Raw genomic sequence first — 27,868 nt, forward strand, 5'->3', positions numbered from 1 at the left:
GCTTTTCAACAGACTCCTCTGTGCCAGCATCTTCTACCTTGTGGAACACCTTAACTTTACTTCTTAAAAAATGCAGGTGAGGAAAATCACCCAGGCAATCAGACCTTGGGTAACAGGCTTGGATAAAACCCAGTCCAACAGGAATGCAGGAGCCTCAGGTCTCCCTTTCCAGGAAAGTGCTGGATTTGGGAACTGGTGCAGCAAAATGCTCAAAGGCCTCCCAGACCTGGTGCCTTTGCTGGGCCAAGAAGGCTCCAAGAGCCGAAGTGCTGGATTTGGGAACTGGATTTTGCAGCAAAATGCTCAAAGGCCTCCCAGACCTGGTGCCTTTGCTGGGCCAAGAAGGCTCCAAGAGCCTTTCCTCCTTTCCCTTTGATATTTTTTGTTGCTCAACAGGTATTCCACAACTACAAAGGCTCTGGCAACCTTTAAATTACCATGGAATCACAGACAAAGGACCAAGAAGCCCAAATTCTCATTCCAGATCACACTTTGAGCATTAGCCACAACTGATCACATTCCCAGACTCCCACCCCCATGGATATGACAGTGACCTCATTCAAATATTAAATAAATAAAAAAATAAACAAATCAATTTAAGTGTTCTTAACACTAAAGACTATTGACCCCACTACTGTATGGATAGATCCAGCCTCCAGTTTCAAACTGACCCTGGAATAAAACAAAATCTCTCAAGATTTGTAGATCTACTGCAAAATATATATATAAAAAATCAGACAAAAATCAACTCTGCCTCCCAATGTCTCAGACACAAAGGCTTCCAAACATGAAGTCCCTCCAAAGAGTCTGTCACCACTAAAGGAACTGGAAATTCCTTGGAAACTTCCACCATGGAAATTGGTAAAGAACGTTCCTCTTTAGGCAAAACCACCGTGCAAATTCTGCTCTAACCCATTCTTGCAGCTTCTGGCTTTTACCTAACCCAGCACAACCAGCCCTGGTGGAATGAGGGATGAAGTCCCAGAGGGAGGGACAATTTAGGACAAACCTGCACTGCTGCTACCAGGGCTGGCTGCAGGAGCAGCTCCACTTTGGCTGCAGCCAGAGACAACCCCAAGCCTCCTCTGCTCCAGGCCAGGCCTTAAACAGCCCAGGCTGTGGCAGGTGCTGCTGCCACTGCCACAAAACCATCCCTGAGCTCCCTTCCAACCACCCCATCCCATGGCCCCGTGACCTCCTTGGGGTCATTTCTTGGATGACACCAGGGCACGTTCCTCTGTCACCCTTCAAGGACAACTTTCCCTCGTCCCTCACTGCTCCAAAGCTGCCTGGAAGCCCTGGACAGGACTGAAAACCTGGGATCCAGGGAGTGCTGTCACCTCCTGTGACAGCCTCTCCTCAAAGCGCTGCCTGGGGCACACAGAGATCAGCCCACCTGCAGCCCCTGCCCCTTCCCCTGCAGCGCTGCCACGCAGAACTGCAGGGCACAAAGGGGCCTTTCGCAACGCTGGAACCCACAGGAAAAATTGTCAAAAATTAACAGGGCACAGACTCCCCTGGGCTCCAGACTGGGCAGGCTCTGTTTACACTGACAGCCACTGAAAAGCCCCTTAAGCTCCTGGGAAAGTACACTTCCAAAGGGTGCTCCAGGGCATGGAGAGGAACACTCGCTGCGAGCCTGGAAACAAGACCTCGACACTGATAACACAAATTTAACATCAATTTAACATCAATTTAACATCAAACGCTCCCAGCACAGCCCGGACGTGGGGGACTGCTCCTTTGCTGGACTGTGTTTCCCTCTCCTGGGACCACCTGAGCACCTCCCGTGCACAGCAACACAGTGGTGGGCTCTGCACAGGGGGCACAGCCCCAGCCTGGGCACCTGCACCCTTTGGAAAGCTCCCTCTGCCCCAGGGAACTCCACAGAGCAGCAGGACCCCAGAAAGCAGCACTTGCAAACAAGCAATCCCATTCCTAACTGCCTGGATGTGCCCAGGTGTCTCAGGCTCCAAACTCAAGGTCACTGGGAAAAAGCAGCACTCTGCACACCAGAGCCCCTGGACACAAGGCTGATCCCAGGGGAAGATTCCTCAGACCCTTCCCTTCAGCACCTCCAAACACCACCCAGAACCCGCCCTGAGAGGCTTCTTTATCCTCACAACTTACTTCCCTGCCCTTTTTACCTTGACTTTACCAGAGGTCACTGATCAAATTAAAATGTACAAGTGTAGATAGGATTTTTTTTTAGGAAACCTGAAAAACCAAGAGGGGATGCCCTGGTTGGCAGCAAGCACCTTGTCAAAAGAAGGTTTTCCTCCAGCTGAAGGAGCAGCAGCCCCCCAGGACAGACGGCTGGAGCAGGGAGCCAGGAGAAGGGGTGAGATGGGAGCCTGGCAGAGGCAGCCCAGGGCACTGCCAGGGAAACTCTGACACACTCAGGCCACACGCTGCTCGCAGCTCAGCCCTCCCACAATCCTGCCTCACCCCTGCTGACACATCCCCGGGAGAAGGGGAGATGGCAGCAGCCCCAGCCCGCACAGGGAACGTCCCAGGCCAAGTGCCACAGGGGCCAGGAGCTCCAGCAGGGAGCTGAACTGGCACAGGAGAGGCTGATCCCCTCTGCAGGGCAGCCAGCAGGGCACCCAGCAGGGCACGGAACTCTGTGAAGGCTCGAACCAGGGGACAGCGAGCAGGGCAGGGTCACAGCAGCAAAGGGGACAGAGTGCCAGGGTGGGAGGGGAAAGCAAGGCAGCAAGCAGGGGCTGTACCTGGCAGGGGTGGCACCAGCGACAGTGCAGGGCTGGGGGAAATGGGGGTGAGGGGCTGCGGTGGGAGGATGGATACAGGAGAGATCCTTAAAGGCAGCCAGACTCCTGGTGAAGGGAAGGGGTGACACCCCAGGGGAGTGAGGGGACACCTGACAGAGCCTGAATGTCAGGAGAGGGAGGTCGGGGGGCAGCTGAGAGGGGAGGGGGCTGCAGGGCAGGCTGCTGGCAGGGAAGGGGCTACAGGGGCACAGCTGGCAGCACAGCAACTACAGCGGGGAGAGAAAGGGACGGGGTGTGCCTGACCGGGCAGGGAACGGGGAAAGGGGCAGGGGATGGGAGCAGGGGAGCGGGCACCGGGGAACGGGAGCAGGGGAAAGGGGCACCGGGGAACGGGGCACCGGGGAAAGGGAGCAGGGGAGCGGGCACCGGGGGAAGGGGCACCGGGGAAAGGGAGCAGGGGAGCGGGCACCGGGGGAAGGGGCACCGGGGGAAGGGAGCACCGGGGCCGGCTGGCGGACACGGGGCCGGGCAGGTGCAGCTGCCAGGGACAGGCACGGGGGGCACGGGCCCCCAAACTCCCTGCCAAGAACAACTTCAGGCCTTTCCTGAGCAGGCCCTGGACTGGGCAAGGGGTTGGAGAGGGGAAAAGAAGAGGAGAGGAGAGGAGAGGGAAATTCCCCTTCAGGCTTCAAACTCGAACTCGAAATACTGGGGGTCGAAGTAATGGATGCGGACGTAGCCATCCTCACCCCCACTGCTGTGGCTGCAGGGAGGAAAGGGAAAGTCAGGAATGCTGCTGGCAGCAAGCAATGGCAAGCCTGCCCTCACCACCCCCTCCTGAAACTGATACAGGAACCACAAAGTGGAAAATAAATCAGTGATGTGGCCCAAGAGTGGGGCAGGGTGTGAGTGGTCCCCTGGGCTGGCTCAGAATGGGAGAACTCAGGGGCTGGTTCCATTCCCAGCACAGACATCCCCTGAGTTTGCTCATATCCCAGTTAAAAAGTGGCACTGGGTGGACTGGGGACACTGCAAGTTCCCAGGGAGGCTCTCACCTCTTGCCATCAGGGTGGAAGGCCACGCTGTTGATGGGCCCGAAGTGCCCCTTGACTCTGCCAAACTCCTCCTCAAAAGCCAAGTGAAAGAACCTGGGAGGAGGAAGATTGAAATTGTCACAAGGCCAGGAGGGACAAAACCACAGAATCCTCAAAAAAAACACAAACTCCAGGGTTTCTGCAGCACTGCCAGCTCCCCCAAGGAAAGGGAAGAGCAATCCTGGGGGTGCCAGGAGTGCTCTGGTGAGGGTTCAGCCCTGCCAGAGGGAACAGGACCAACCTGGCCTCGAATTTGCCAATCCTGGTGGAGGTGGTGGTCACATCCATGGCCTCCTGCCCTCCTCCCAGCACCACCTGCAGGGGAGAGAAACCAGAGAAACCACAGCCCCTCATTTAGGGATTTAGGGAATCCTGGCATCACTGAGGTTGGGAAAGGCCTCCAAGATCGAGCCCAGCATTGATCCCCACCTTGAAACGAGTTTAGAGCAGTGAGTGCCAGGTCCAGAGGCTCTCTGGACACTTCCAGAGGTGGGGACTGCCTCTGGCACTTCCCACAGATCCCACAGATCCCACAAATGCATCAGCAGGGCTCCAACCCCTGAGGAATTCCCACCTCCCTGACACATTCCATCAGAGGATTTGTTCCCAGTGCCTGACCCAGCAAAATCCCCCAGGCTCATTCCAGAGTCCTGGTTTTGGGCTGGACTGGGAACTCTCACAATGCAGGATTCCCAGGACTGGGGACACCTCAGGGAGCTCATCCTTACGTGGTCAAAAATGGGGGAAAGGGCAGCAGAGTTCACCGGCCGCTCCGTGCGGAACGTCTTCAGGTGCTCCAGGGATGTGCAGTCAAAGAGCTACGAGGGGAAAGGAGAAACTCATGAATCAGCTCCAGCTGCTGGCCTCACCTCCACGGGGCTCCCTCTGCAAGCTCAAATCCCAAAAATATTCCCCAGAACGGCAAATCTTCCACCTTCCAGAACTGACAAACTGCAAATGTTCTATAGAAATACCAAAATGTTTCATTTTCAGTGCTTGGCTGATCAATTAGCACCTCCCCTTTCTCACTGGACATTCCCAAGGAGCACAACTCCCTCTGAGCAGAGATCCTGGCAGGAAACCTGCAGGAAAGGCTCACCTTGGCTGTGTTGTCCTTGGAAGCTGTGATGAACATGGTCATGTCCCGGGAGGTCTGGATGTCGTTGATTTGCTTGGTGTGCTCCTTGATATTGGACAGCTGCTCCCCTGACTGGGGGGAAGAGGAGTTTTATGGAGCTGGGAAGGGATTCCCTCACTAAGAATAACATGCAATGGGACCCTGGGTGGGAATTTAGGAGTGGATTCAGCTCCATGTTTCTGCTCTGTGGCACTTCCAGCTCAGTCTCACTCGGAGGAGCCTCAGACTTTAACAGAGGAGGGGAAGAGGAATTTCCAGGGAGCTGGGAAGTGATTCCCTCATAAAAACAACTTGGGGCATCACGGAATGGAATCCTGGAATGCTTTGGGTGGGAAGGGAATTTAGGAATGGATTCAGTTCCAGGTCCCTGCTTTGTGTCACTCCCAGTCACACACAGGGGAGCCTCAGATTTTAAAAAGAGGAAGGAAAAAGGAGTTTTCAGGGAGCTGGGAAATGGTTCCCTCATTAAAAACAACATGGAATGGAATCCTGGAATGCTTTGGGCTGGAAGGGAATTTAGGAACGGATTCAGTTCCACCTCTCAGTGCTGTGCCAACTGCAGCCTCACCCAGGGCAGCCCCACATTTACTGGTCCTTGCTGAAGGTGCTGCTTGGAGCCCCCAGCCCCCTCCAGCCCTGCTCCCCGGACGCTGGCCCAGGCTGGCCAGGCCTGACCTTGGCACTGAACTGGTTGAGCTCCCCGTTCTCGTGGCCAGCGATGATGAACTCCCCGAGCGGGCCCCACACGGCGCTGGTGATCTTGGAGTCACTGCAGGGAATCTTCATGTAGGGCTCGTTGTTCTCTGGGGGAAGCAGCAATCAGCCACCCTCCCCCAGCACGCTCCCTCCACGGCCCTGCTCGGCTGGGATTTGGGCTTTCAGTGTGGATTCCTGGTGGTTTGGATTGATGGAGCTCGGGGGCAGCACTTTGGAATGCCACAGGGAAGGGGAGGAAGGAATTGTGTCCTCGCTGATGTGATCACCCCCCAACCACTCCCAGCCATCCAGCAAAGAGATTTTTTAGGGAAGCATCTCCTCTGCTCCATCCCTGCAAACATCCCAGGCCAGGCTAGAGCACCTGGGGACAGGGGAAGGAATGGGCTGAGGTTTCAGGCTGCCCCACGCCCAGCAAGCCCTGTGGGGTCCCCGAGGGGTCCCCGGCCCCTCACCGATCTGGCTGGGGTCCCTGAGGTCGAAGAAGCTGACGAAGCACTGGTAGCCCATCTGCTTGTCCGTGGAGAACATGATGATGTTGCCCCCGAAGTCGAAGCCGCACGTCCTCACGGCCGAGCTGGTCTTCACCAGGGCCAGCTGCTTCCCTGGGACACGGGGAGAGGGCAGGGAGCTGGGAGCTCCTTCCCTCCTTAAAAACAGCCCGGGAGAGCAGGGGGTGGAACCTGGGATGGGAACTGGGGTGCTCTGGGTGGGAATCTGGGAGTGGATTCAGCTCCAGGTCTGCGCTGTGCCAATTCCAGCCTCGCTCAGGGGAGCCCCAGGTTTTAACAGGGGAGGGGAGAGGAATTGTCAGGGAGCTGGGAAATGATTCCTTCATTAAAAACACCTTGGGAGAGCGTGGGATGGGAACTGGGGTGCTCTGGGTGGGAATCTGGGAGTGGATTCAGCTCCAGGTCCCTGCTCTGTGACAATTCCAGCCTCGCTCAGGGAACCTTAGATTTTAACAGGGGAGGGGAGAGGAATTTTCAGGGAGCTGGGAAATGATTCCTTCATTAAAAACACCCATCCTCGTTGGGAGAAGGTGCTGGAACAGAATGGAACTCTGGGACGGAACCTGGGATGCTCTGGGTGGGAATTTGGGAGTGGATTCAGCTCCAGTCCCTGCTCTGTGCCAATTCCAGGTTTGCCCAGGGGAGCCCCAGATTTTAAGAGGGAAGAGGAGTTTTCAGGAAGCTGGAAAGTGATTTCCTTACTAAAAACAGCCTGGGAAAGCATGGAATGGAATCCTGAAATGCTCTGGGAGGGAATTTAGGAATGGATTCAGCTCCACACCTGTGCTGAGGTGTCATTCCAGCCTTGCTCAGGGAATCTCAGATTTTAGAAGTGAAGAGGGATTTTCAGGGAGCTGGGAGGGGATTCCCTCACTAAAAATAACATGGAATAAAACCCTGAAACGCTCTGGGAGGGAACCTAGGAGTGCATTCAGCTCCACACCTTTGTGCTGTGCCACTTCCAGCCTTGCTGGGGGGAACCCCAGATTTGAACAGAGGAGGGGAAGAGGGAATTCCGGGGAGCTGGGAAACGTTTTCCTCATTAAAAACAGAGTGTCCCAGCAGAGCCCCAGCCCCAGCAGTGCCCCAGGGGTGCCCCAGGGGTGTCCCAGGGGTGTCCCAGGGGTGTCCCCAGCCCCAGCAGTGTCCCAGCAGACCCAGGGGTGTCCCCAGGGGTGCCCCAGCCCCAGCCTCACCTGTCTCACAGTCCCACAGGCGGCAGCTGTTGTCTGCAGAGCCGGTCAGGACGTGCCTGGTGTCCCCTGGGCCACCATTAAGGCAAAACCAGCCCCCAGCTCCCCTGCCCGGGCACTCAGAGAACGTCTCTGCACCCAAAAAGGGATTTCTCTGGGGGAAAAATCTGCCCCAGGGAAGGCAGCACGGAGCCAAGTGTTCCATGGCAAAATCCCATCTCTTCCCATGGAATTTAAAAGAAAAAGTTTGGGGTTATTTTGGTTTTTTTTTGTTTTGTTTTGGTTTTTTGTGGTTTTTTGTTCGTTTTTTGGTTTTTTTGCATTTAAATAAGTTTTCCACAGTTTTATCTCTGCTGCCTGTGGAAAATCTTCCCAAACACCCAGAGAAGCAGCAAAAGGGCACAACAAACCCAGGTATCCGTGGGGATGTTCCTCCAAATGGGAAAGGGAGAGGCAGCAGAAGGGTCTGAATGCTCCTTTTGGAGAGGAACACGAGGAGACGCCGGGGATGATTCAGCCCCAAAACACGGAACAGAACCGGGCTGGATCAAAGGATACAGTCGGCATCCACACACCACACAGCCCCCGTGTGCCCGTTGTAGGTGCCCAGCCGCTCGCCATTCACCGAATACCAAACGTTGACAATCTGCGCGGAGGGGGAAAAGTGATTAAAAATTAGCGATTCGTTAATTATCGGTTAATTAGGGGGGGTGGGCAGCACTCACGGGGTCCTTGGCCACGGTGAACAGCAGGTCTCCCTCGCGGTTGTACTTGATCTGCGTGATGGAGCGCTCATGGCCCTGCAGCAGGATGGGCTTCTGTAATTAATGATTAAATAATAAATTATTAAATGAGTGAGGGCCGGGAAATGAGGGTGAGGGCGGGGGGAGAACGCGGACCCCGGCCCGGGGCTCCTGTGGCGCTGAGGGGCGGCCAAGGAGCTCCGGGCCGGGGCTGTGGAGCCGCTAAATGAGCGGTGGCGAGCGAAACTCGCGAGCCCCGAGCCCGCGGCCACCCCGCTCTCACCATGGCGGCCACGCTGAGGCCTGAGGGGCGGCACTTCCGGGGTGGCGGCGGCGCGCCGGATGTACGTCACGGCCTCCATGGCAACAGAGGGTTTTCCGGGTGAAGCAGGAAGTGCGGCGCTGTTGCCATGGCGACCGTGGGTGAGGCGGGAGCGATGGCGGCGGGGAGGGTTTGCTTGGGAAGGGGGAAAACGCGGCCGGGGCGGGCCTGAGGGGGAGCGGGGAGGTTGGGGACGGGGGGCCGGGCCCTTGTGGCAGGACGCGAGCGCGGGGTGGGGAAGGCGCGGGGGATCGCGGTCCCGGGACAGCTGGGGCCGCTCCGGGGCGGGGGCGCTGCCCGGAGCGGGGCCCTGGAGCAGAGGCTGGGCTGAGCTAGAGAATAAAGCAGGGATTTATGGAAATGCCGTCAAAGGATGCACCTCGGGCAGCACGAGGGCCCGGCCACGGTTCCACCCAAGGCGGACCCAAGCCGTGAGTGTCACACTTCTATGAGTTCCGGTCCGTGTCCCTGCCGGGCTCGCTGTCCCGTTCCAGCGCAGTCCCACCCTCCCAGGCTGCCCTCCTCCGTTCCCTGCTCCCACTTTTTGTGTGACGCGTCCTTGGCTGTGGCCTGGAGGAGGATCGTTGTGTGCCGGAGCTGTGAGGAGAGCTCTGGCTTGTGCGGAGCTCTGAGGCACGCTGGGGACTGCACAGGCTGGGAAATGTGAAAATGTGAAAATGTGAAAATGTGGCGGCATCAAGGGGGCGGAGGCCGGGCCGGCCCCACGGCTCTGACCCCGATATTCCAGAGGCAGGGCAGGGCTGGCTCCAAGGCTCTGACCCCGATATTCCCGGGGCAGGGATGGCCCCATGCCCTGACCCCAAGGGCAGGGATCACTCCATGGCTCTGACCCCGCTGTCCCGGGCCGGGCAGGGCTGGCCCAGCCCCTGGCCCGGCTGTCCCCGCAGGGCAGGGCTGGCTCCAAGGCTCTGACCCCGATATTCCAGGGCTGGCCCAGTCCCCGGCCCGGCTCTGACCGCGCTGTCCCGGGCCGGGCTGGCTCCATGCCCTGACCCCAAGGGCAGGGATGGCTCCGTGCCCTGACCCCGCTGTCCCCGCAGGGCAGGGCTGGGATGACTCCTTGGCTCTAACCCCGCTGTTCCCGGGGCAGGGATGGCCCCATGCCCTGACCCCGCTGTCCCCGCAGGGCAGGCGCTGGCGCTGGCGCTGGCGGCCGCGCTCTGGGGCGGCTCGGGGCCGTTCCTGCGGGCGGCGGCGGCGGAGGAGCCATATTATATAGTATTATTCTATAATATATATGCAATATTATTATATATAAAATAGAATATATATGTTTTTAAATATATACATTTTATTTATTATATTTACATATTAAAATGTATATTATATTTATATAGATATAGTTTAATATATTTAATATTATATTTATGCATATAGATATATTTCTAAATATAATTTTTAAAAATATTTTTATATATTATACATATCGACATATTTTATTTAAATTTCTATTCTATTCTATTCTATTCTATATATGACGCTAGTTATATACACAACTATAACTAATGGCATTCTTTCTCGTTGATGTCTTGGCTCCTGCGAGTTGTTGTTAATCACCAAGGTCCTGTTAGAGCACAGTTTGTAATCTGTACTCCCTTTTAACTGCTGTTTGCTATAACATAATCTGGCAGGTGTTGTATGCACCGAGTAGTTTATATACAAACAGTGTGATAAATGCAGCTTAGACCTTGTCATGCTGTTGAAATAGAAACTGTGCTGTTAAATACTTTAATGTGGAACTCACTCGGGTCAGAGTGTGAAATAGCTCAGAGCACTGTGGGCTCTCACCTGAACCACAAGATAAAGTGACACGGACCAGGCACCTTTTTTTGTTTTTCACACACCCTCCCTTTGCTGGGCTCCGTGCTGAATCCCCATCCTCAGTGGGTTGCTCCTGCAGCCCTGCCCTTCCCCTGCACAATTCCCAGCCCTGCCAGGTGTCCTGGGCTGGGCTGGCACCCCCGTGTGCCAGGCGGGACCCCAGCAGCCCCTGCTCTCCTGCAGTACCTGGTGCCCGTCCTGCTCAACCAGGCTGGATCCCTGCTCTTCTACCTCACCCTGGCCTCCACAGGTCAGTGCCTGCTGCTTTTCTGGGCTTCGCTGGGATTTTGTGGGTCACTGACTCGGCCAAACAGCACGCAGCTCCCTTGGAATAATCCCAGATAAACCAAACGGGAATAATCCCAGATAAACCAAATGGGAATAATCCCAAATAAACCAAATGGGAATAATCCCAGATAAACCAAATGGGAACAATCCCAAATAAATCAAATGGGAATAATCCCAGATAAACCAAATGGGAATAATCCCAAATAATCCAAATTTCTCCACTTGAAACTTGCATTCCAGACCTGTCCCTGGCAGTGCCACTCTGCAACTCCCTGGCTTTGGTTGTGACCTTGGTGACTGGGAAAATCCTGGGAGAGGACATTGGGGGGAAAAGTGAGTCCCACTTCAAGCATTTCATCAAGAAATCAGCTTTTATTGGATTGAGATGATTTGATTTGATTTTTAATGTGGGGGATTTGATTTTCAATGTATAATTTAATTTATAATCTGGTCTGAAGACACCAAACCCTCCACAAGGTTTGAACTGGGTCAGAGCAGCTTTGGCTGCAGGGAATTGAAATGGGAAAGGGAATTGGAACAGATTTTTGGGCAGAGTTGGTGAATTTAAAGCCAGAATTGGCTGTTTTAAGCTAAAAGGATTTATATTTCCCTCAGGAGATGTTTAACCATTAATAAAATGCCCACCAGGAAAAAGGAGTGGCCCAAAAGGCCCCAAAAGTCAGGTGGTCAGGAAAAAGCAGGAAATTGGGGATTTCAAACTGCAGGAGCTGGAGAAGCAGCTGGGCTGTTGCTTGGGGCAGATCCCCAGTTCATCCCATTTACTGATCACTGATTTGTTCCTCCCCAGGGGCTGTGGCAGGAATGCTGCTGACCATGCTGGGAGTGTCCCTGTGCCTGGCGGGGGCCTGAGCAGCAGCAGGGGCTGCTCCTGCCCCAGCCCCACCTGCGAGGGTGTTTTGGGGTGGCCAGATCCCTGGAGTGCCCTCCCGGAGTGCCAGCACTGCAGGGACAGCCACTTCTGTGCCTTGAGGGGGCCTGGGGGCTCTTTGCAGAGCAGTGTCCTGTGCAGCACTGCAGGGGTAAGAAATGGTTAATAAATTGTCCCGTGGGACCTCCTGGCACTGGTGGATTTTTGATTAACCCAAACCCTTCTGAGCACACTCCTGCCCACCCCAAACCCTCCCTGCTGAGCCCAGCCCAGTTCCCAGGGATGCAAAGGCAGCAGCAGGAACTCGGGGCTCTTTGATCCCCCAGGATCTGGTCCAGGATCAGGAGCAGCCAGCAGGTTCCCACCAGGATTCCTGGATCAGCAGCTCGTGTCCCCCCACGCCCAGGTGCTGTCACCTCCCTGTCGTGGTTTGGGAAGTCCCAAAGGTCCTGTCCTGTCCTGGACACAGCCATGGACACAGCAGGAGAAATCAGGGAGCCAGGCAGCAACAGGTTCAGCATCAGGAAAAGTTTTTTATTTCCAAAAATAAAAAGAATTCCAGAGCAGAAGGATCCACATCTGCAGTGGGGTCAGGGCAGGGGGCACAGCACCACGGGGAAAGTCCCTGTCTGAGGGACCTGGGATGTCCCTGAGCTGGAGGAACTGAGAAAGCACCAGGTCCTTTCCTGCCCCTCCCCAGGAGAGAATTCCCAGAGGCAGGAATGAGCCTCACCCCAAGGACCAGGGGGCTGGGCCTCCCCACAGCCCAGCCAGGGACTCCTCCCCACTCAGCACTCCCGAAAATGCACTGGGACAGCCTGGACCCTGCAGAGCCACCCAGAGATTCCCTGGAATCCCCCAGCTCCGGGAACAGCTCCTTCCTGCAGCAGCGCCACAGCACCAGCTGGGGGTGACAACGCCACATCCAGCTGGAGCCAGCCAGCCCAGGCAGGACCCCGGGGGGGGATGGATCCCTGTGGGATGGATCCCGGGGTGGGATGGATCCCCCAGGACACCCCCCTGGCTGGCGGGGCTCAGTCCTGCTCACAAATACCCACAAGAGGATTTTCTTCTGTTCTCCTGGAGTGAAGCCATCCCTGAGCTGCCCCTGTCCCCTCGGGGCTTCTCCCCAGCAGGGCAGGACCTGGGGGTGCTGCTGGGAACACCCAGCTTCTGCTTCAGCAGCAGGAACTGCAGACACAAAACCTGCTTCACATTTCTTTGTATTTCCTATCTGTTTCTTTATATTTTCTTTGATATCTCTATTTCCTATTTCCTTTTCTATTGTCTTTGAAATTTCTTTCTATTTTCTATTTTATTTTATATTTCCTTTGATATTTCTATTTTAATATTCCTTTATATTTTCTATTTCTTTCTATTTTCTTTGATATTCCTTTATATTTTCTTTGATATTTCCTTTGATATTCCTTTACATTTCCTTTGATATTTTACTATATTTTCTTTGATATCCCTTTATATTTTCTTTGATATTTCCTTTGATATTCCTTTACATTTCCTTTGATATTTTGCTATATTTTCTTTGATATTTTGCTATATTTCCTTTGATATTTTGCTGTATTTTCTTTGATATTTTGCTATATTTTCTTTGATATTTTGCTATATTTTCTTTGATACTCCTATTTTCTCTGAGACTATCTTTTCTATTCCTATTTTCCTATTTCCTTCATACTTTCCTTTCCATTTTCCCCTTTCCTCTGCCCTTTCCTGCCGTCCCCGTTTCCCTCCCCGTCCCCACTCACGTGTTTCCTGCTGCTGATGGCCTGCTGCACCCACAGCAGCTCCAGCAGGAGATGCTCCCTGTGGGACTGCAGCTCCCGGCGGGGCAGCCCCTGCAGCTCCTCGGGGATTCCTGCCCAGAAAGAGAGCAGCCCAAAGCTCAGCCCCGCGGGCTGCTCCAGCACTCCCAGAACATTCCGGCTGTTTGGCTCTCACCTGGGCTGGCTCCCAGCTCGCTGCCGTCGCTGGCCCACGCCAGGGTTCCCTCCTCATCCTCCTCCTCCTCCTCATCCTCCTCCTCGGGGCTCTGAGCAGCACCACGCCCCAAATCCGGGGGGTTTTGGGGGTTTTTGGGGTTTGGGGCCGAGCTGGGGATGTTCCCAGCCCGCGCTGCTCCACGAGGAGCCGGCTCCGCCCGGGTTTTTCTGGGAATGGTTCTGTTCCCTGCAGCACCACGCCCCAGACCCGGAAGGGTTTGGGGGGTTTTGGGGTTTTTGGGGTTTGGGGCCGTGCCCCAGGGCAGGGGGGCTGCGGGGGGGATGTTCCCACAGCTCCCACCCCGCTCTGCTCCACGAGGAGCCGGCTCCTCCCGGGCTTTTCTGGGAATGGTTCTGTTCTCTGCAGCCTCCCCTGGATCCAAGGGATTCCCTGCGGAGGGCTGGGTAAGAGGGGAAAAAGGGAAAAGAGGGGAAAAAAGATCCCAATGCAATGAGGGAGGGGAAAAAATATGAGAAAGATATTTTTAAAAATCAAGAAAGCGTGAAAAAAGATGAGAGGAATAGGAAGAAAACACAGAGATGAGTAAGAAAAAAATAGGAAGAAAAAATAAAGAAATATAAAGAAACAGAAAATAAAATATTGAAGAAAAATCAAAGAAATGTAAAAGAAAATATCAACAAAAATATTAAAATAAAAGATATATGAAAGAAAATATCAATAAGCATCAAAGAAAATATTAAAATGAAATATATAAAAGAAAATATCACGAAACATAAACATATCAAAGAAAATATTAAAATAAACAGAGAAAATATTTCAAATATGAAGAAATATACAGAAATATCCCAAAAAATCAATGAAATATCAAAGAAAATACTAAAAGAAACAAAATAAAATACACAAAAGAAAACAGAACATCGGTGCCAGCTGTTACCACCACCCTGCCCCGCCCGGAGCCACCCGAGCTCTCCCGGTGCTCCCGGGCAGCCCCGGTGCTCCCGGCTGTCCCCGGCTGTCCCGGGCAGTCCCGGGCAGTCCCGGCTGTCCCGGGCAGTCCCGGTGCCCCCGGCTGTCCCGGGCTGTCCCGGTGCCCCCGGTCAGTCCCGCTGTCCCGGTCCCTCCCGGGCTGTCCCGGTGCCCCGGGCAGTCCCGGTGCTCCCGGGCAGTCCCGGTACCCCCCGCACCTCGGGGCCGAAGCGCGGGCTCTGCAGGACGCGGCCGCTCCAGCGCAGCTGCCGCAGGTCGCCCTCGATCTCCAGCACCACGGCCTCGAACTCCGCCCGCACGCTCCGCAGCCGCCGCCGCAGCAGGAACCCCCTGGCACAGGCCTGGCACGGCCCGGGGGCAGCGCTGGAACGGAACCGGGCCGGGCCGAGCCGGGCCGGGCCGGGCCGGCACCGAACGGCAGCGCCGGCGGCAGCATCCCCGCGGCCGGGGAGCCCTCACGGGGAGCCCTCACGGGGAGCCCTCACGGGGGAGCCCCCACGGGGGAGCCCTCTCATCGGGCCGCGACCGCCGCCGCCATGGCGGGGGGGACCCGGCGGGGCCCGGCCGGGAGCGGCGGGGGCGGGGGCAGGGGGGATCGGGGTCAGGGCGCCGCGTCCTCGGGGTCCGAGCTCTCGGCCAGGTGCAGCTTCTGTCTGAGAGCGGGTCAAGGGAAAGCGCCAGCACCGTCACTGTCACCAGTGTCATTGTCACGACTGGCATTGTCACCACGGTCACTGCCCCATTGCCACCGCCACCCTCATCGCTGCCACCATGGCCACTGCCACTGCCACCCCTGCCAGTGCCACTGCCACCAGCCAAGGATACATGGAGCTGCTGAGCTCTTCCAGCTGTGGGAGCAAAGGCAGAGGCTGAGGGCGCGGAGGGGACCCCGGGCGGGGCACAGGGGTGACACAGCGTGTCACGGCGTGCCACTCACGTGTGCCAGCAGCTGGTCCAGGTTCCTGTCGGCCGCCGCCTTCTTCTGCTCCTCGGGCAGCTCCTCCACGCAGCCGTCCAGGCCGAAGTGCAGCCGCGCCAGCTTCTCCTGCATCTCCCGCACGTGCTCCAGCTGCTCGAAGGAGCACGCCTTCCCTGGGGACAGCAGAACCTTCCAGAACAGCCCCAGCGCCTTCCCTGGGGATCAGCGCCAACCCTCAGCCTGCGCCTGCTCTGTGGATCCACCAGTGACCCTCCATGGAGCCATGGATTCCATCATCCATCATCCATCCATCCATCCATCCATCCATCATCCATCATCCATCCATCCATCATCCATCCATCCATCCATCATCTCCCGGCCCATTCCTTCCCTTGGACCCAGCATTTTCCCCATCCCACCCCCTCCCTGTGGATCCTAAATTCCCCAGCCCCAAAATTCCCCAGTTTGCTCCTTCCCCGTGCCCAACCCACCTCACCCCACCCCATGGATCCCACCCCGCGGATCCCACCCCTCGCCCCTGACCGAACGCCTGCAGCTTTCCCGAGTGGAAGTCGCTGAGCAGGCTGAGCAGCCCGCGCTCCATCTCGCACACGTCGGACACATCGGTGAGGAAGCTGTGCTGCAGCGGGGCCCCCCGGCCGCCCCCCGCGCCCGCCCGCGCCCGCTCCTTGCTGGCCCTGCGGGGAGCGCGGCGTTGGCACCGGCACCGCCGCTCGGGGCCGCCCGGTGCCCCCGGGCCGCACGCGGGCTGGGCCGGGCAGCGCTGCGGGCTCCGCTTCCTCCGGCGCTCCTCCATGGCCCCGGCGCCCGGGCTGCGCAAACGCCTGACCTGCACGGACACGAGGCTCGGGAGAGAAGCCGGGACGCGGGGACGGAGCCGGGGGACCCGGGTTAAGCAGGGCCAGCCGCGGGCAGCGGGCGCCGCTGCGGGAGGAGCGGAGCGGGAGCTCCGTGCCCGTTCCCGGGGGCTCCGCTCGCTCCCCGCGCCCGGAGCATCCCCAGGAGCTCGGCCGGGGCCTGGCCCGCAGCCGCACTCGGGCGGAAAAGAGGATTTCGGCCCCAAAACACCGCGGCGAGAGCGCAGCGTATGGGCACCGTCACCCCTTTGTCCCGCCGAGCCCCGAGCGGCGCCGGGAGCGGGCAGCCCCGGCGGAGCGGAGCCCCTTTGTCCCCTTTGTCCCCTCTGTCCCCGAGCTCCCTCCGGAGCGCCACGGCCGGGACTGACCTGAGCCAGGCCCGCTCCGGCCTCCGGGACCCGCGGGACACCCCGAGCCCGCCGGACGCCGACCGCACCGCCCGGGATCTGCATTTAAAGGGAAAGGGAACTTCCTCCGGGCCCGCCGGGCAGCGGCTGCCGCAGATCCGCGGACGTGCCCCGGGATCCGCCCGGGATCCGCGTCCCGCGGGGCCGGAGCGGGGCCGGAGCCGCTCCCGAGCCCGCGGAGCCCCGGGCGGCTCCTGCCGCCCCTCCCGCCCCCCGGCTGTACCCCGAGTCCCCTCCGGTGTCCCCGCGATCCGTCCCTGCTGGAGGCAGCCGGGCAGGGCCGCCAGCCCTGGCGCAGCGCCGGGATTGACAAACCCCGGCCCCCGCCCCAGCCCGAGCGCGGCCGCTCCTGTCAATCCCAGGGTTTTTAACCGATCTTGGGCATTCTGGAGCCCGTGCGGGCACAAGGGACGGGCCGGGAGAGGGGCGGTACCCCCAGGGCTGGTGGCTCTCGGGGGCTGCAGCATCCCGGAGGGAGATGCCAGCGGCTGGGGACACCCCGCTGTCCCCCCGAGCAGGGACATCCCATCCCCACCGCAGCAAAACGCCCCTCGCAGCCTCGCCCGGCTCCTTCCCAGGGGAAAGGAGGAGCAGAGCTCTGGGACAGGGCAGGAGTTTGTGGGGATTGGGGCTGTGTGTGGGTTTTGTGTGCAGTTTGAGGGGTTTGGGGCTGTCTGCAGGTTCTGGAGGGAGCAGAGGGCTCACAGGTGCCATGCACGAACGTGAGGGGTATAAAAACTTGGGTAAAGAACAAGGGCAGATGCTCGCAGCCTCCTGAAGTGACACGATGTTACCCTGCAGGGGTTGAAGCTCTCTGAAATTGTACAGTGACACTCTGGATAGTGTGGCTGTCTCAGCTGTGACATCTGCTGTGACAGGACACAGGGAAGTTTTGTCCCACCCACAGCCCAAATTCTTCACCCCCCGTGGAAGAGAGACACCAGAGGCAGCAGCGAGGTTGGGAGTGTTTCTATTGGATACAGGATACACACGAGGAGCTTTCTGTACCTTAACAGGGAAAAGACAGAAAAAAAAAGGGGTTTGGTGAATTCCTAAGGGGTTTTGCTTTTACTCAAGTCCGGATGTGGGCAGCTCAGCCTGGCTGGGTTACATTCATGGATCATCCCAGAGGAACTGAGCTGACAGCAGGGGCTGGAAGACAAAGCCACCCCAGCTCCAGGGACTGTCCCCGTGGGTGCCCAGCACGGCTCTGTGGGGCTCAGAGCCCATCCACGCTGCCCTCCTCAGATCTGGATCCCTGGAGGAGGAGGAGACACGGAGGCAGGTCCTTCATGAGGGGAGATGTGAGAGCAGCTGTGGTGCCAGAAGGGAATCCCAGACAGATCCACTGGATACATCCAAGGTGGGGATCAGCTTCCAGCCCCAGGAAGGCAATGCTGGGAATGAAGTCTGTCACAAACAGAAGCTGCAGCCGGGTCTGAAGCGAGCCCAGTCTTCCAAAAGAACGGCGAAAAAACAAAGTCTTGACAAACCAAGGAAAATCCCAAAACCTGGTGCCAGCAGGTCCCACGCTGTCCCTAAACTCCCTCCCAGCACATCCAGGCCCTGCAGGGTGAGGCAGCACTGGGGAGATGCTCTTCCAAGCAGAGAGGGAAAGGAGCAGTGGGGCTGGGAGAGCACAGGCACCCCCAGGCCAGGGGAGGCAGGAGCAGCCCCAGGGCAGAGCCTGGCAGCTGATCCCAGCCCCAGGGCAGAGCCTGGCAGCCGATCCCAGCCCCAGGGCACGGCCTGGCAGCCGATCCCAGCCCCAGGGCACGGCCTGGCAGCCGATCCCAGCCCCAGGGCACGGCCTGGCAGCTGATCCTGGCTGGAGCAGCAGCTCGAGGAGCACACACAGCTCTGAGGTTTGATCCTCCTGCAGTCCCAGCTCTGTGGATGCCTCCAGGGCTGGGGCAGAGGGGCTCGGGGGCACCTCCCCAGTCCCTGTGCACAACGATGCAAAACACTTGGGAATTAGACCTTTGGGTTAACTGTTTAATACACTTTGTGCACGTGTGCGTTCAGCAAAGAGGCAACTGTGAATTATAAGGCGGTTTTGAGATTGGCAGGGCCTGGGAAGAGCAAAAATTCCCAAGGGTGGGACCAGGCACCCCCTTTCCTGCTTCTCCGCGTCCCCGCTGCAGACACGGAGCCCACGGAGAGCAGGGGAGCAGCCTCTTGAGCCCTCAGCTCACACAGGAGCTGCCAGCAAGAGCCAGTCCAGGAGCTCCCTCCTGCCTGGCAGGGGAAGAGGGAGAATCCAGCACTGGGAATGTTCTGGAATTCTCCCAGCTCTGCTGTCACTCCAGAGTGGAGTCCTTGTGATGGTGGAGGCATGTCCCTTGTCCCTGTGCCTGGGCTCTGCTCTCCTGAGCCTGCCAGTGACCAGGTCCTTGAGTGAGAGGGACAATCAGCTGAGCTTCCATATTTTCAATATTCACACAGGCAGGGAGCTGGGCCCTTCTGCTTCTTATGGATATCCATAGATAAAGTGTTGCCCTGCACATTTTTATATATCTTATATATATATATATATATAAAATCTTAAAAAAACCCTCCAAAAACCTAAACTAGGAAATCTCACATCCCCAAGAGGGCTGTGTCCTGTCCTTCCCCACCTGTCCCAGGGCAGGGAGAGTGGAATCTCAAGCAGCTGCCAGGTCACCCTCCCTGAGCCCAGCCGTGTGCCCTGCCCGGGGCTCAGTCAGTGCCCTGCTCAGTCCCGCTCTGCCCTGCTGCTCCCGTGCTCAGTTCTGCTGGGACTGCTGCAGGGTCTGGGCTCTGTGGGGCCTTTCCTGGGCTCAGGGAATCTGGAGCTGCCTCGGAGGTGTCCCGGGGTGGCTCCTTCAGAGGCTCCAGCAGCTCTGTGTGGGCACACAGGTCCTGCACCTTCTTGTTGAGGTCGTTGCGCTCCGTCTGCAGCGCGCGGCACAGCTTCTCCAGGCGCTGGATCTTCACCTGCAGCCCCTCCAGCTCCTTGTCCCGCAGCGTTTTCTGCAGGAGGCAGGCACACAGGGAGAGGTGAAACCCCACAGGGACATGAGAGAGCAGGGACAGCTTTGAAATGGAGGGAGGGCGGGGTTAGGTGGGATATTGGGATGAAACTCCTCCCTGGGAGGGTGCCCAGAGAAGCTGTGGCTGCCCCTGGAAGTGTCCAAGACCAGACTTGGAGAAAGCTGGGATAGTGGAAGGTGTCCCTGCCCATGGCAGGGGGTGGAATGAGATGAACTTTAAGGTCCCTTCCAGCCCAAACCATTCCATGACTGATTCTAGGGAAGCCTAGAATCCAATAATCTGATTTGGATTTGTCCAGTGATTCCAGGGAAACCAAGCAAACCTCCAACACCCAAAGCACCAAGGAGCTTCTTCCTCCCTCTGCCCTCACAGAGCACCGAGGCAGGACCTGTCCTGTCCCCATCCCACCCTCCCCAGCTGCTCCAGAGCCCCCTCACCTCCTCTGCCATCTCCAGGAGGGCCTTGTTGCTGCTCTCCCAGCGGGAGCGGTACATGGTGGTCTCCTTCTCCAGCTTCTTGATTTTCTTGGTCATCTACAGAAGCACAGAAAGGGCACAAATGGAGTCACAAGATGTCCTGAGCTGAAAGGGACCCACAGGGATCAAAAGAAATAAACCCCAGGGAGAACATTGCAAAGCCACCCCAGATTTTGGGTGTAGATCTAAAATTAACTGAAATTTGGAGCTGGGGCCCTTCCAGCTCCCAGCAGCACGGAGGGAAAAGCATCACCCACCTTCTCCATCTCCTGTTTGAACGTTGTGAACACTTCACTGCTTTTGGAAAGGGTGTTCTGGAACTCCTCAAACTTCTCTGTGTACAGAGCCAGCTGTGGGGAGAGACAGGGAGCTCATGGCTCCAGTGCCTGGAGAGGGGAGAGCCCAGCCACGGGCTGAGCTGCTGCCCTGGGACAAGGACAAACAGGAGCAGCTGCTGTGCCAAATTCTATCCTAGGAAACATCCTCAGAGCAGAGTGTTCCACAAACTCCTCCTGGCTGATCCCATGACTGCTCCCAGCACTGGGAACCATCCCTGAACAAAGCCTCAGCTCACAAAACCACACCCAGCAGGGATCCTGCCCCTCTGCTTTGCAGATTGAGGAACTTTGGGCTGTTCAGGGAGGGAGGGAAATCCCCAAACAAAACAAGCTGAGCAGGGAACTCACCTGCTGCTTGAGGTGGGTCTCCTGCTGCTTCATCAGCTCACACATCCTCTGAGATTCCACAGCTTCCTTCAGCAGCTGGGGAGGAGCAAAGCAGTTACCTGGGACTGCTCCTGGCCCAGCCCTGCTCAGGAGAGGCACAGGGAGCACAGCAGGGCTCCAGGCTGGCTCCTGGACATGCCAGCATCTGGGATAACCCCCAGGATCCACACTAAGAGCCAAAAATTGCCTCCATCAGCTGCTCCAACACTTACAAAATCCTTCTCCCTCTGGTGCCTCTCCTCTGCCTCCTTCAGCATCTCCTGGGCCTGCTGCAGTTTGGCATCCACCAGCTGCTGCTGCAGCTCCTTGTGCTTGAACACCTTGTCGATGTGCTGCAGGGGAACAGCAGCACAGCTCAGGGCACAGCCAGGGCCCCCTGCCCGGCCTGGGGCAGCAGGAGGGGCTCCCAGGGCTGACCCACCTCCTCCCTCAGCTCGTACTGCTCGATGAGCTTCTTGAGCCTCTCGGCCAGCTCCATGTTCTCCTGGCGCAGCTTGGAGTTGCGCTCGTTGTGCTGCTCCATCTGCAGCTGGATGTCGTTCAGGGTCACCTGGAAGTGAGAGGTCACCTCCTTCCTCTTCTCCTCCTCCTCCCTGGCACGCTGGACGCCCTCCTCCTGCGTCGGGGATGCGGCAGGTAAGGGAGAAATTCCCCAGAATGATGCTCCCAAAACACCCAGCCTCCCGTGACTCCTTACATCCATCAGGAAAACTTCCCAAAAGGATGTTCTTACATCCATCAGGAAAACTTCCCAAAAGGATGCTCCCAACCCATTCAGCCTCCCACGACTCCTTATATCCATAAGAAAAACCTCCCAAAATTATGCCCTTACACCCATCAGGAAAACTTCTCAAAATGTTGCTCCCAAGCCATTCAGCCTCCTGATATTCCTTACATCCATGAGGAAAAGCTCCCTAAATGACGTTCCCAACCCATTCAAGCCTCCCATTCTTCCTTATATCCATCAGGAAAACTTCCCAAAGTTATGTTCCCAACCCACCCAGCCTCTCATTATTCCTTCCATCCCTCAGGAAAGAACTCTGGGCCTTCCCCTTCCCTTCCTCCAGGGGACAAACCCCGAAACAACAACCCAGACACTGCAGCCAGGGTGTCTCAAGAGCAAAGCCTGCCCTGGTGGCAGCGTGGGGACAACCCGGGGAGGGGAGGGCAGGGCAGGGAGGGGGAGCACCTTGAGGGTGCGGTTGTGCCGCTGCAGCTCGCGGCACAGGCTCTCCAGCTTGCTGCGCGCCAGGATGGCCTTGCTGTGCTCGCCCTGCAGGTGATCCTTCTCCTGCACCAGCTGGCTCTGCTTCTTCTGCAGGATCCGCATCTGCTTCTGCGACGTGCGGTGCTCCTCCAGCTGCGGAGGGGAGCACGGCCTGAGGGGCAGAGCTGTGCCCGGGGACGGCACCTGCCCTGCTGAGGGGACAGAGCTGCACCCCGAGGGGACAGAGCTGCACCCCGAGGGGACAGAGCTGCACCCCTGAGGGGACACAGCTGCACCCCGAGGGGACACAGCTGCACCCCGAGGGGACACAGCTGCACCCCTGAGGGGACACCATCTGCCTGTGCCACAAGGACAGATGTGCCAGGATAAAATTTCTTTTCTCCACAGAATTTTTTTCCTCCTCATGGAAAACTGCAGGAGTTTCCATAGGGGTTTTTTTGGGTTTTGTTTGATTTTTTTTCCTGCATGGAAAACTGCAGAGTTTTCCATAGGGTTTTTTGGGGTTTTGTTTTTTTTCTGCATGGAAAACTGCAGGAAAATGCAGTGGAAGGTTTGTGACACTTCTGGGCAGAGCAGCAGAGACACAGAGCCCAGGGGATTTTCCCCTTCCTCAATTCCCATCCTGCTGGAGGCTCTCCAGCTTGCTGCGCGCCAGGATGGCCTTGCTGTGCTCGCCCTGCAGGTGATCCTTCTCCTGCACCAGCTGGCTCTGCTTCTTCTGCAGGATCCGCATCTGCTTCTGCGACGTGCGGTGCTCCTCCAGCTGCGGAGGGGAGCACGGCCTGAGGGGCAGAGCTGTGCCCGGGGGGACACTGCACCCCTGAGGGGACACAGCTGTGCCCCGAGGGGACAGAGCTGTGCCCTGAGGGGACACCAGCTGCACCCTGAGGGGACACTGCACCCCGAGGGGACACAGCTGCACCCCTGAGGGGACACCATCTGCCTGTGCCACAAGGACAGATGTGCCAGGATAAAATTTCTTTTCTCCACAGAATTTTTTTCCTCCTCATGGAAAACTGCAGGAGTTTCCATAGGGGTTTTTTTGGGTTTTGTTTGATTTTTTTTCCTGCATGGAAAACTGCAGAGTTTTCCATAGGGTTTTTTGGGGTTTTGTTTTTTTTCTGCATGGAAAACTGCAGGAAAATGCAGTGGAAGGTTTGTGACACTTCTGGGCAGAGCAGCAGAGACACAGAGCCCAGGGGATTTTCCCCTTCCTCAATTCCCATCCTGCTGGAATTGGAAGGAGCTCCACATTCCCCCAGCAGAGGGAAAAGCCACCACAGACACTCTGGACGTGCACAGGCAGCCCCAAACCTCCTCCGGACAGAGCTGCACGCCGAGGGGACAGAGCTGTGCCCTGAGGGGACAGAGCTGCACCCCGAGGGGACACTGCACCCCTGAGGGGACACTGCACCCCGAGGGGACACAGCTGCACCCCGAGGGGACACAGCTGCACCCCGAGGGGACAGAGCTGCATGTGCCACAAGGACAGATATGCCAGGATAAAATTTCTTTTCTCCACAGAATTTTTTTCCTCCTCATGGAAAACTGCAGGAGTTTCCATAGGGGTTTTTTTGGGTTTTGTTTGATTTTTTTTCCTGCATGGAAAACTGCAGAGTTTTCCATAGGGTTTTTTGGGGTTTTGTTTTTTTTCTGCATGGAAAACTGCAGGAAAATGCAGTGGAAGGTTTGTGACACTTCTGGGCAGAGCAGCAGAGACACAGAGCCCAGGGGATTTTCCCCTTCCTCAATTCCCATCCTGCTGGAATTGGAAGGAGCTCCACATTCCCCCAGCAGAGGGAAAAGCCACCACAGACACTCTGGACGTGCACAGGCAGCCCCAAACCTCCTCCAGTTCCAGATCCACGCTTGGAACTCCACCTTGGCTCTGGTTATTTTCCTCCTCATGGAAAACTGCAGTTTTCCATAGGGTTTTTTTGGGTTTTGGTTTTTTTTCTGCATGGAAAACTGCAGGAAAATGCAGTGGAAGGTTTGTGACACTTCTGGGCAGAGCAGCAGAGACACAGAGCCCAGGGGATTTTCCCCTTCCTCAATTCCCATCCTGCTGGAATTGGAAGGAGCTCCACATTCCCCCAGCAGAGGGAAAAGCCACCACAGACACTCTGGACGTGCACAGGCAGCCCCAAACCTCCTCCAGTTCCAGATCCACGCTTGGAACTCCACCTTGGCTCTGGTTAAACGGGGATCAGGCTTTGTGTGGCTCAAACTGAGCTCCTCTTGCACCCAGATTTGCCAAAATTCCTTCTGGGCACGCTTCACAAACACCACCAGGCTGCAGCCAGCAATGCCCACCCTCTCCCAGGCACTGCAGGGCTCCCAGGACACCCCAAAGCTCCAGGGAGACCCTGGAATGTCCCTCTCAAAGGGCTCCCTGCCCCTCTGAGCTCCCCCAGCCCCAGGACTCACCAGCTCAGCGTATTTCTTGCACAGAGCTGCCAGTTTTTCCTCTGACGTGCTCAGGGTGTTCAGGGTCTGCATCAGCAAAGTGATTTCCTTGCCTGGAAGGAGACATGGAATGGGAATAATGCAATAAATGGGATAAAAATGGCTTTACACGGAGTTCTGGCTTGGAAAGGTGGAATAATCAGGGGCTGAGCAGGTCCCCAGTGTGCTCCCAGGATTTCCCCACGGTGGGAGAACTGCAGCAGCTGGATTTTGGAGGGGAAAACCATCCCTGGGCTGGCTGGAGCCAGCTGTGCCCAGCAGAAGAGAAACCCACGGAATTCAGAGGCTGCACTGGGTGCAGAACACAACAGAAGGATGTTCCCAAACACATCCCAGGCTGTGACTTCCCCCGGGGTGATTAGTGTGGGATAAAATCCATTTATCCATGCACTGATATCCTGGGGCACAGCTGGAGCAGGGAATCCTTCCCCTAAACCCTTGGGGAGCTGGGAATCCTTTACCTAAACCCTTGGGGAGCTGGGAATCCTTCCCCTAAACCCTTGGGGAGCTGGGAATCCTTTATCTAAACCCTTGGGAAGCTGAGAATCCTTCCCCTAAACCCCTGGGGAGTTGGGAATCCCTCACCTAAACCCTTGGCTTTCTTCTTCTCCTGGGCTTTCCTCTGGTCCCTGTCTGCAGCCTCCTCCCCGGGCCGGAACTCCTCGCTCCCCTTGGAGCTCTCCTTCTCGCCGTTGATCTCGGGCCCTCCCGGCTCCTGCTCCCCGTTCCTGGGGGATTCACTGAGGGCCTTGTCGGGCTCCTCGGGGGCATCCCCGTGCCCCCCATCCTCCCCTGGGTTCTCCTGGCTGGCATCCACACAGTAGGTGCTCAGGATGTCCTCCAGCTGCCGGCTCAGCTCCTCAGAAACGTCGCGGGAGGATTTGGGATCCTCCTGAGTCAGGGGAGCTGGGGGGAAAGGGAACACAAAAAGGAATTGATGAAAGGAGGGTCTCCTCAAGCCAGGCTTTACAAGCTCTTGGAGGTTTACTTCACACCCAAGGTAGCTCAGCTGCCTCAGAAGGCATCAAATCAGCAGGATGGCTGCTGTGGTAGTGCTGGAAACAGAAACGTTTTAATAAGAGGGAAAACAACAAAACTCTTTACAGAGAAAAGCTGAGCCAGGTGCAAGAGGTTCTTGCTGCTGGTAAAACACCTCACGAAAGCAATTAGTTTCTTTGCTCTCTTCTTTTTCTAGTAAATTGCTTAGGCAAGACTTTTTAGCTCCTCTCCAATTGGCTATCCTTAAGTTTGGGGTGAAGCCCCCCAGGTCCTATGAGATATCTTTTTACCTAATTAAAGACAGAAACTTCTGAGCTTATTTCCTTTTTAAGGGGACAAAAGACAGTTTAGTCACTCCATCAAGAGGGGGCACATTCCTATAAATGGAGGCTTTCCCCCTCCTCTCAGCCTGCAGGGAATGGGAGGGTTTCCCTGCTTTGTTCCATTGTCAGGGCTTTCCCAACATTCTCCTGTGACAGCAGAGCATGACCAAGCCCCTGACATCTGTCAAGAGGGAGAATTCCCCCCTCTCTCCTCTTTTTTTTTTAAGGAAAGCAGGTTGTGTGTGAGCTTTATCCTCCCAGAGGAACTGGCAGCTCCAGGGCTGGGTTTTTTACCATAAAAATGGATTTGAAACCCGGGTAAGAGCAGCTGGGATCACACAGGGATGGAGCAGGCAGAACATCCTGGCAGCAGTCAGGAGAGGGGAACTCCTCCAGGACTGCACACACACAGAAAGAAGGAAAAAACCAGGATTTTCTGCCCTGGAAAACCAGGATTTTCTGACCAGGATTCTCTGCCTGGAATGCCAGGATTTTCTGCCCTGGAAACCAATGATTTTTTTCCTGGAAAACCAGGATATTTTGCCCAGGAAATCCAGGATTTTTTGCCCTGGAAAGCCAGGATTTTCCGCCCCTCCAAAGAGCTGCAATAAAGGCAGCTCCTGGCTCTCCCCATGCTCCAAGCTGCCCTCGCACACCCCAGGGGATGCCAGCAGTGCAGAACCCCCCAGCCCCAGGGGTCCCCCACCTTCCGGGGGAGCTGCAGCCTCTGGAGAGTCTCCCTCTTCCAGCCCCATCCCGCTGCTGGCTCTGGGAGGACGTGGAGCTGCCTTGGTCTCCAGTGCCTGGTTCTTCATCCCAGCCTCTGCAGAGACACAAGGGACAGGCTTTGAGGACATCTGCAGGGTTTTAGGAGTCACCAGCCCTGGCTGTTCTCGTGCTGAGGAAAGCATCTCTTGATTCCCAGGATAATTCCTGTTGGAATCTCCCTCTGGAGGAGGCAGCACCTCGCAGCCCACAGACAAGAGGATTTCCCCGCTGGGCACAACCCCCTCGGCCCTCGGTGCCCTTCCCACTCTGGGATCCCAGGGCCGGCCCAGCAATCAGGGCCCGCAGAGCACAGAGCTCAATCGCTGCTGAACTGCGCGGCCCGGGAGAGCCTGAACCCGGCTCCTCCTCCTCCTCATCCCGCGAGGGCTCTGGGTGATCGCAGCCTCCCCTGACGAGGAGCGGGGACAGGAGGCTCCCCGGTGACAGCGGGGCCGTGCCGGGGCTGGCAGGAACCGGCGGGCGGAGCCGGGCCCGTGTCACCGCCCACGTGCGGGGTGTCCGGGCAGCGCCCAGCCGGCACTGCCCGCGCCCCGGGCGCCGCTTTTCCGCCGCTGCACCCCGGGGCCACAACCGGGCCGAGAACCGGGGCACGGGGCCGAGAACCGGCCGGCCCAGCAATCAGGGCCCGCAGAGCACAGAGCTCAATCGCTGCTGAACTGCGCGGCCCGGGAGAGCCTGAACCCGGCTCCTCCTCCTCCTCATCCCGCGAGGGCTCTGGGTGATCGCAGCCTCCCCTGACGAGGAGCGGGGACAGGAGGCTCCCCGGTGACAGCGGGGCCGGGGCTGGAAGGGGACCGGCGGGCGGAGCCGGGCCCGTGTCACCGCCCACGTGCGGGGTGTCCGGGCAGCGCCCAGCCGGCACTGCCCGCGCCCCGGGCGCCGCTTTTCCGCCGCTGCACCCCGGGGCCACAACCGGGCCGAGAACCGGGGCACGGGGCCGAGAACCGGGCGAGAACCGGGGCACGGGGGCGGCCCGGCCCCGCAGCACCCGGGAGCCCCGGCCCGGCCCCCCAACCCCGTTCCGGCCCCGGTGCAGCCTCCCCTCCCCTCCCCTCCCGTTAAAGCGGCCCCGCGCTCCCCCTCCCCGCACCGCCGTGACGTCACGCGCGCACCCCGTGACGTCAGCGCCGGCGGTCTGACGCAGGTGTCGCCTCGTTCCTCAGCCCACGGGCGCGCGGGGCCCGGCGGGGCGCGGGGTGCCGGTGCCCTGGCGGGGCCCTGCGGCGGCGCTCG

The 27,868-nt window shown here is 57.5% G+C and overlaps 5 protein-coding genes across 5 annotated transcripts in view; 1 reads left to right on the plus strand and 4 right to left on the minus strand.

Annotated features, from left to right (window-relative positions):
- Positions 1 to 8,538, minus strand: part of EIF3I (eukaryotic translation initiation factor 3 subunit I) — a 21,088-nt gene extending 12,550 nt beyond the window's left edge. The window contains 13 exon segments of the mRNA XM_039733847.1: positions 3,298 to 3,495; positions 3,788 to 3,880; positions 4,068 to 4,141; positions 4,555 to 4,644; positions 4,926 to 5,036; positions 5,640 to 5,767; positions 6,134 to 6,283; positions 7,387 to 7,452; positions 7,942 to 8,029; positions 8,109 to 8,201; positions 8,410 to 8,427; positions 8,429 to 8,502; positions 8,505 to 8,538. Coding sequence (XP_039589781.1) covers positions 3,414 to 3,495; positions 3,788 to 3,880; positions 4,068 to 4,141; positions 4,555 to 4,644; positions 4,926 to 5,036; positions 5,640 to 5,767; positions 6,134 to 6,283; positions 7,387 to 7,452; positions 7,942 to 8,029; positions 8,109 to 8,201; positions 8,410 to 8,427; positions 8,429 to 8,502; positions 8,505 to 8,538 — 1,101 coding nt within the window. The 3' untranslated portion in view covers positions 3,298 to 3,413.
- A 212-nt stretch (positions 8,539 to 8,750) lies between these two features.
- Positions 8,751 to 11,657, plus strand: TMEM234 (transmembrane protein 234). The gene is made up of 6 exons (XM_039733567.1): positions 8,751 to 8,879; positions 9,596 to 9,687; positions 10,101 to 10,116; positions 10,289 to 10,540; positions 10,819 to 10,911; positions 11,387 to 11,657. Exons 1-6 carry the CDS (start codon positions 8,822 to 8,824, stop codon positions 11,446 to 11,448), a joined length of 573 nt encoding a protein of 190 aa, XP_039589501.1. The 5' UTR covers positions 8,751 to 8,821; the 3' UTR covers positions 11,449 to 11,657.
- Positions 11,658 to 11,980: 323 nt separating this feature from the next.
- Positions 11,981 to 14,925, minus strand: IQCC (IQ motif containing C). The gene is made up of 5 exons (XM_039733568.1): positions 14,910 to 14,925; positions 14,608 to 14,864; positions 13,421 to 13,862; positions 13,228 to 13,337; positions 11,981 to 12,658 (listed from the first exon to the last, which is right to left on the minus strand). The coding sequence occupies exons 1-5, from the start codon at positions 14,923 to 14,925 to the stop codon at positions 12,512 to 12,514; spliced, it is 972 nt and encodes a 323-aa protein (XP_039589502.1). The 3' UTR covers positions 11,981 to 12,511.
- Positions 14,926 to 14,982: 57 nt separating this feature from the next.
- CCDC28B (coiled-coil domain containing 28B) lies at positions 14,983 to 17,081 on the minus strand. Its single transcript, XM_039733569.1, has 6 exons — positions 16,576 to 17,081; positions 16,093 to 16,179; positions 15,873 to 16,036; positions 15,348 to 15,502; positions 15,236 to 15,258; positions 14,983 to 15,063 (listed from the first exon to the last, which is right to left on the minus strand). The coding sequence occupies exons 1-6, from the start codon at positions 17,079 to 17,081 to the stop codon at positions 15,012 to 15,014; spliced, it is 987 nt and encodes a 328-aa protein (XP_039589503.1). The 3' UTR covers positions 14,983 to 15,011.
- Positions 17,082 to 18,595: 1,514 nt separating this feature from the next.
- Positions 18,596 to 26,912, minus strand: TXLNA (taxilin alpha). Its single transcript, XM_039733610.1, has 10 exons — positions 26,553 to 26,912; positions 25,110 to 25,430; positions 24,486 to 24,577; positions 22,020 to 22,190; positions 21,252 to 21,446; positions 21,043 to 21,162; positions 20,792 to 20,866; positions 20,363 to 20,455; positions 20,067 to 20,162; positions 18,596 to 19,608 (listed from the first exon to the last, which is right to left on the minus strand). Exons 1-10 carry the CDS (start codon positions 26,755 to 26,757, stop codon positions 19,315 to 19,317), a joined length of 1,662 nt encoding a protein of 553 aa, XP_039589544.1. The 5' UTR covers positions 26,758 to 26,912; the 3' UTR covers positions 18,596 to 19,314.
- Between the last annotated feature and the right edge of the window lie 956 nt (positions 26,913 to 27,868).

This window comes from Passer montanus, unplaced genomic scaffold (genome assembly GCF_014805655.1).
Source record: "Passer montanus isolate IOZ18808 unplaced genomic scaffold, ASM1480565v1 scaffold89, whole genome shotgun sequence".
Taxonomy (NCBI): domain Eukaryota; kingdom Metazoa; phylum Chordata; class Aves; order Passeriformes; family Passeridae; genus Passer; species Passer montanus.

Coding starts and splice junctions, on each gene's coding strand:
- TXLNA (XM_039733610.1), bottom strand. CDS start 26,757: ATGCTTTCCTCAGCACGAGAACAGCCAGGGCTGGTGACTCCTAAAACC. Junction 21,163..21,251: donor AGTACGAGCTGAGGGAGGAG/GTGGGTCAGCCC, acceptor GTTCCCCTGCAG/CACATCGACAAGGTGTTCAA. Junction 19,609..20,066: donor TCCTGGAGATGGCAGAGGAG/GTGAGGGGGCTC, acceptor TGCCTCCTGCAG/AAAACGCTGCGGGACAAGGA.
- TMEM234 (XM_039733567.1), top strand. CDS start 8,822: ATGCACCTCGGGCAGCACGAGGGCCCGGCCACGGTTCCACCCAAGGCG. Junction 8,880..9,595: donor ACCCAAGGCGGACCCAAGCC/GTGAGTGTCACA, acceptor CTGTCCCCGCAG/GGCAGGCGCTGGCGCTGGCG. Junction 10,912..11,386: donor AGAGGACATTGGGGGGAAAA/GTGAGTCCCACT, acceptor GTTCCTCCCCAG/GGGCTGTGGCAGGAATGCTG.
- CCDC28B (XM_039733569.1), bottom strand. CDS start 17,081: ATGCTGCAGCCCCCGAGAGCCACCAGCCCTGGGGGTACCGCCCCTCTC. Junction 16,180..16,575: donor CCGGAGCGGGCCTGGCTCAG/GTCAGTCCCGGC, acceptor GTGTCCGTGCAG/GTCAGGCGTTTGCGCAGCCC. Junction 15,503..15,872: donor GGGAAAGCTGCAGGCGTTCG/GTCAGGGGCGAG, acceptor TGCTGTCCCCAG/GGAAGGCGTGCTCCTTCGAG.
- IQCC (XM_039733568.1), bottom strand. Junction 13,863..14,607: donor GCCCGCGCTTCGGCCCCGAG/GTGCGGGGGGTA, acceptor CCTCTTACCCAG/CCCTCCGCAGGGAATCCCTT. Junction 13,338..13,420: donor CGAGCTGGGAGCCAGCCCAG/GTGAGAGCCAAA, acceptor CTTTCTGGGCAG/GAATCCCCGAGGAGCTGCAG.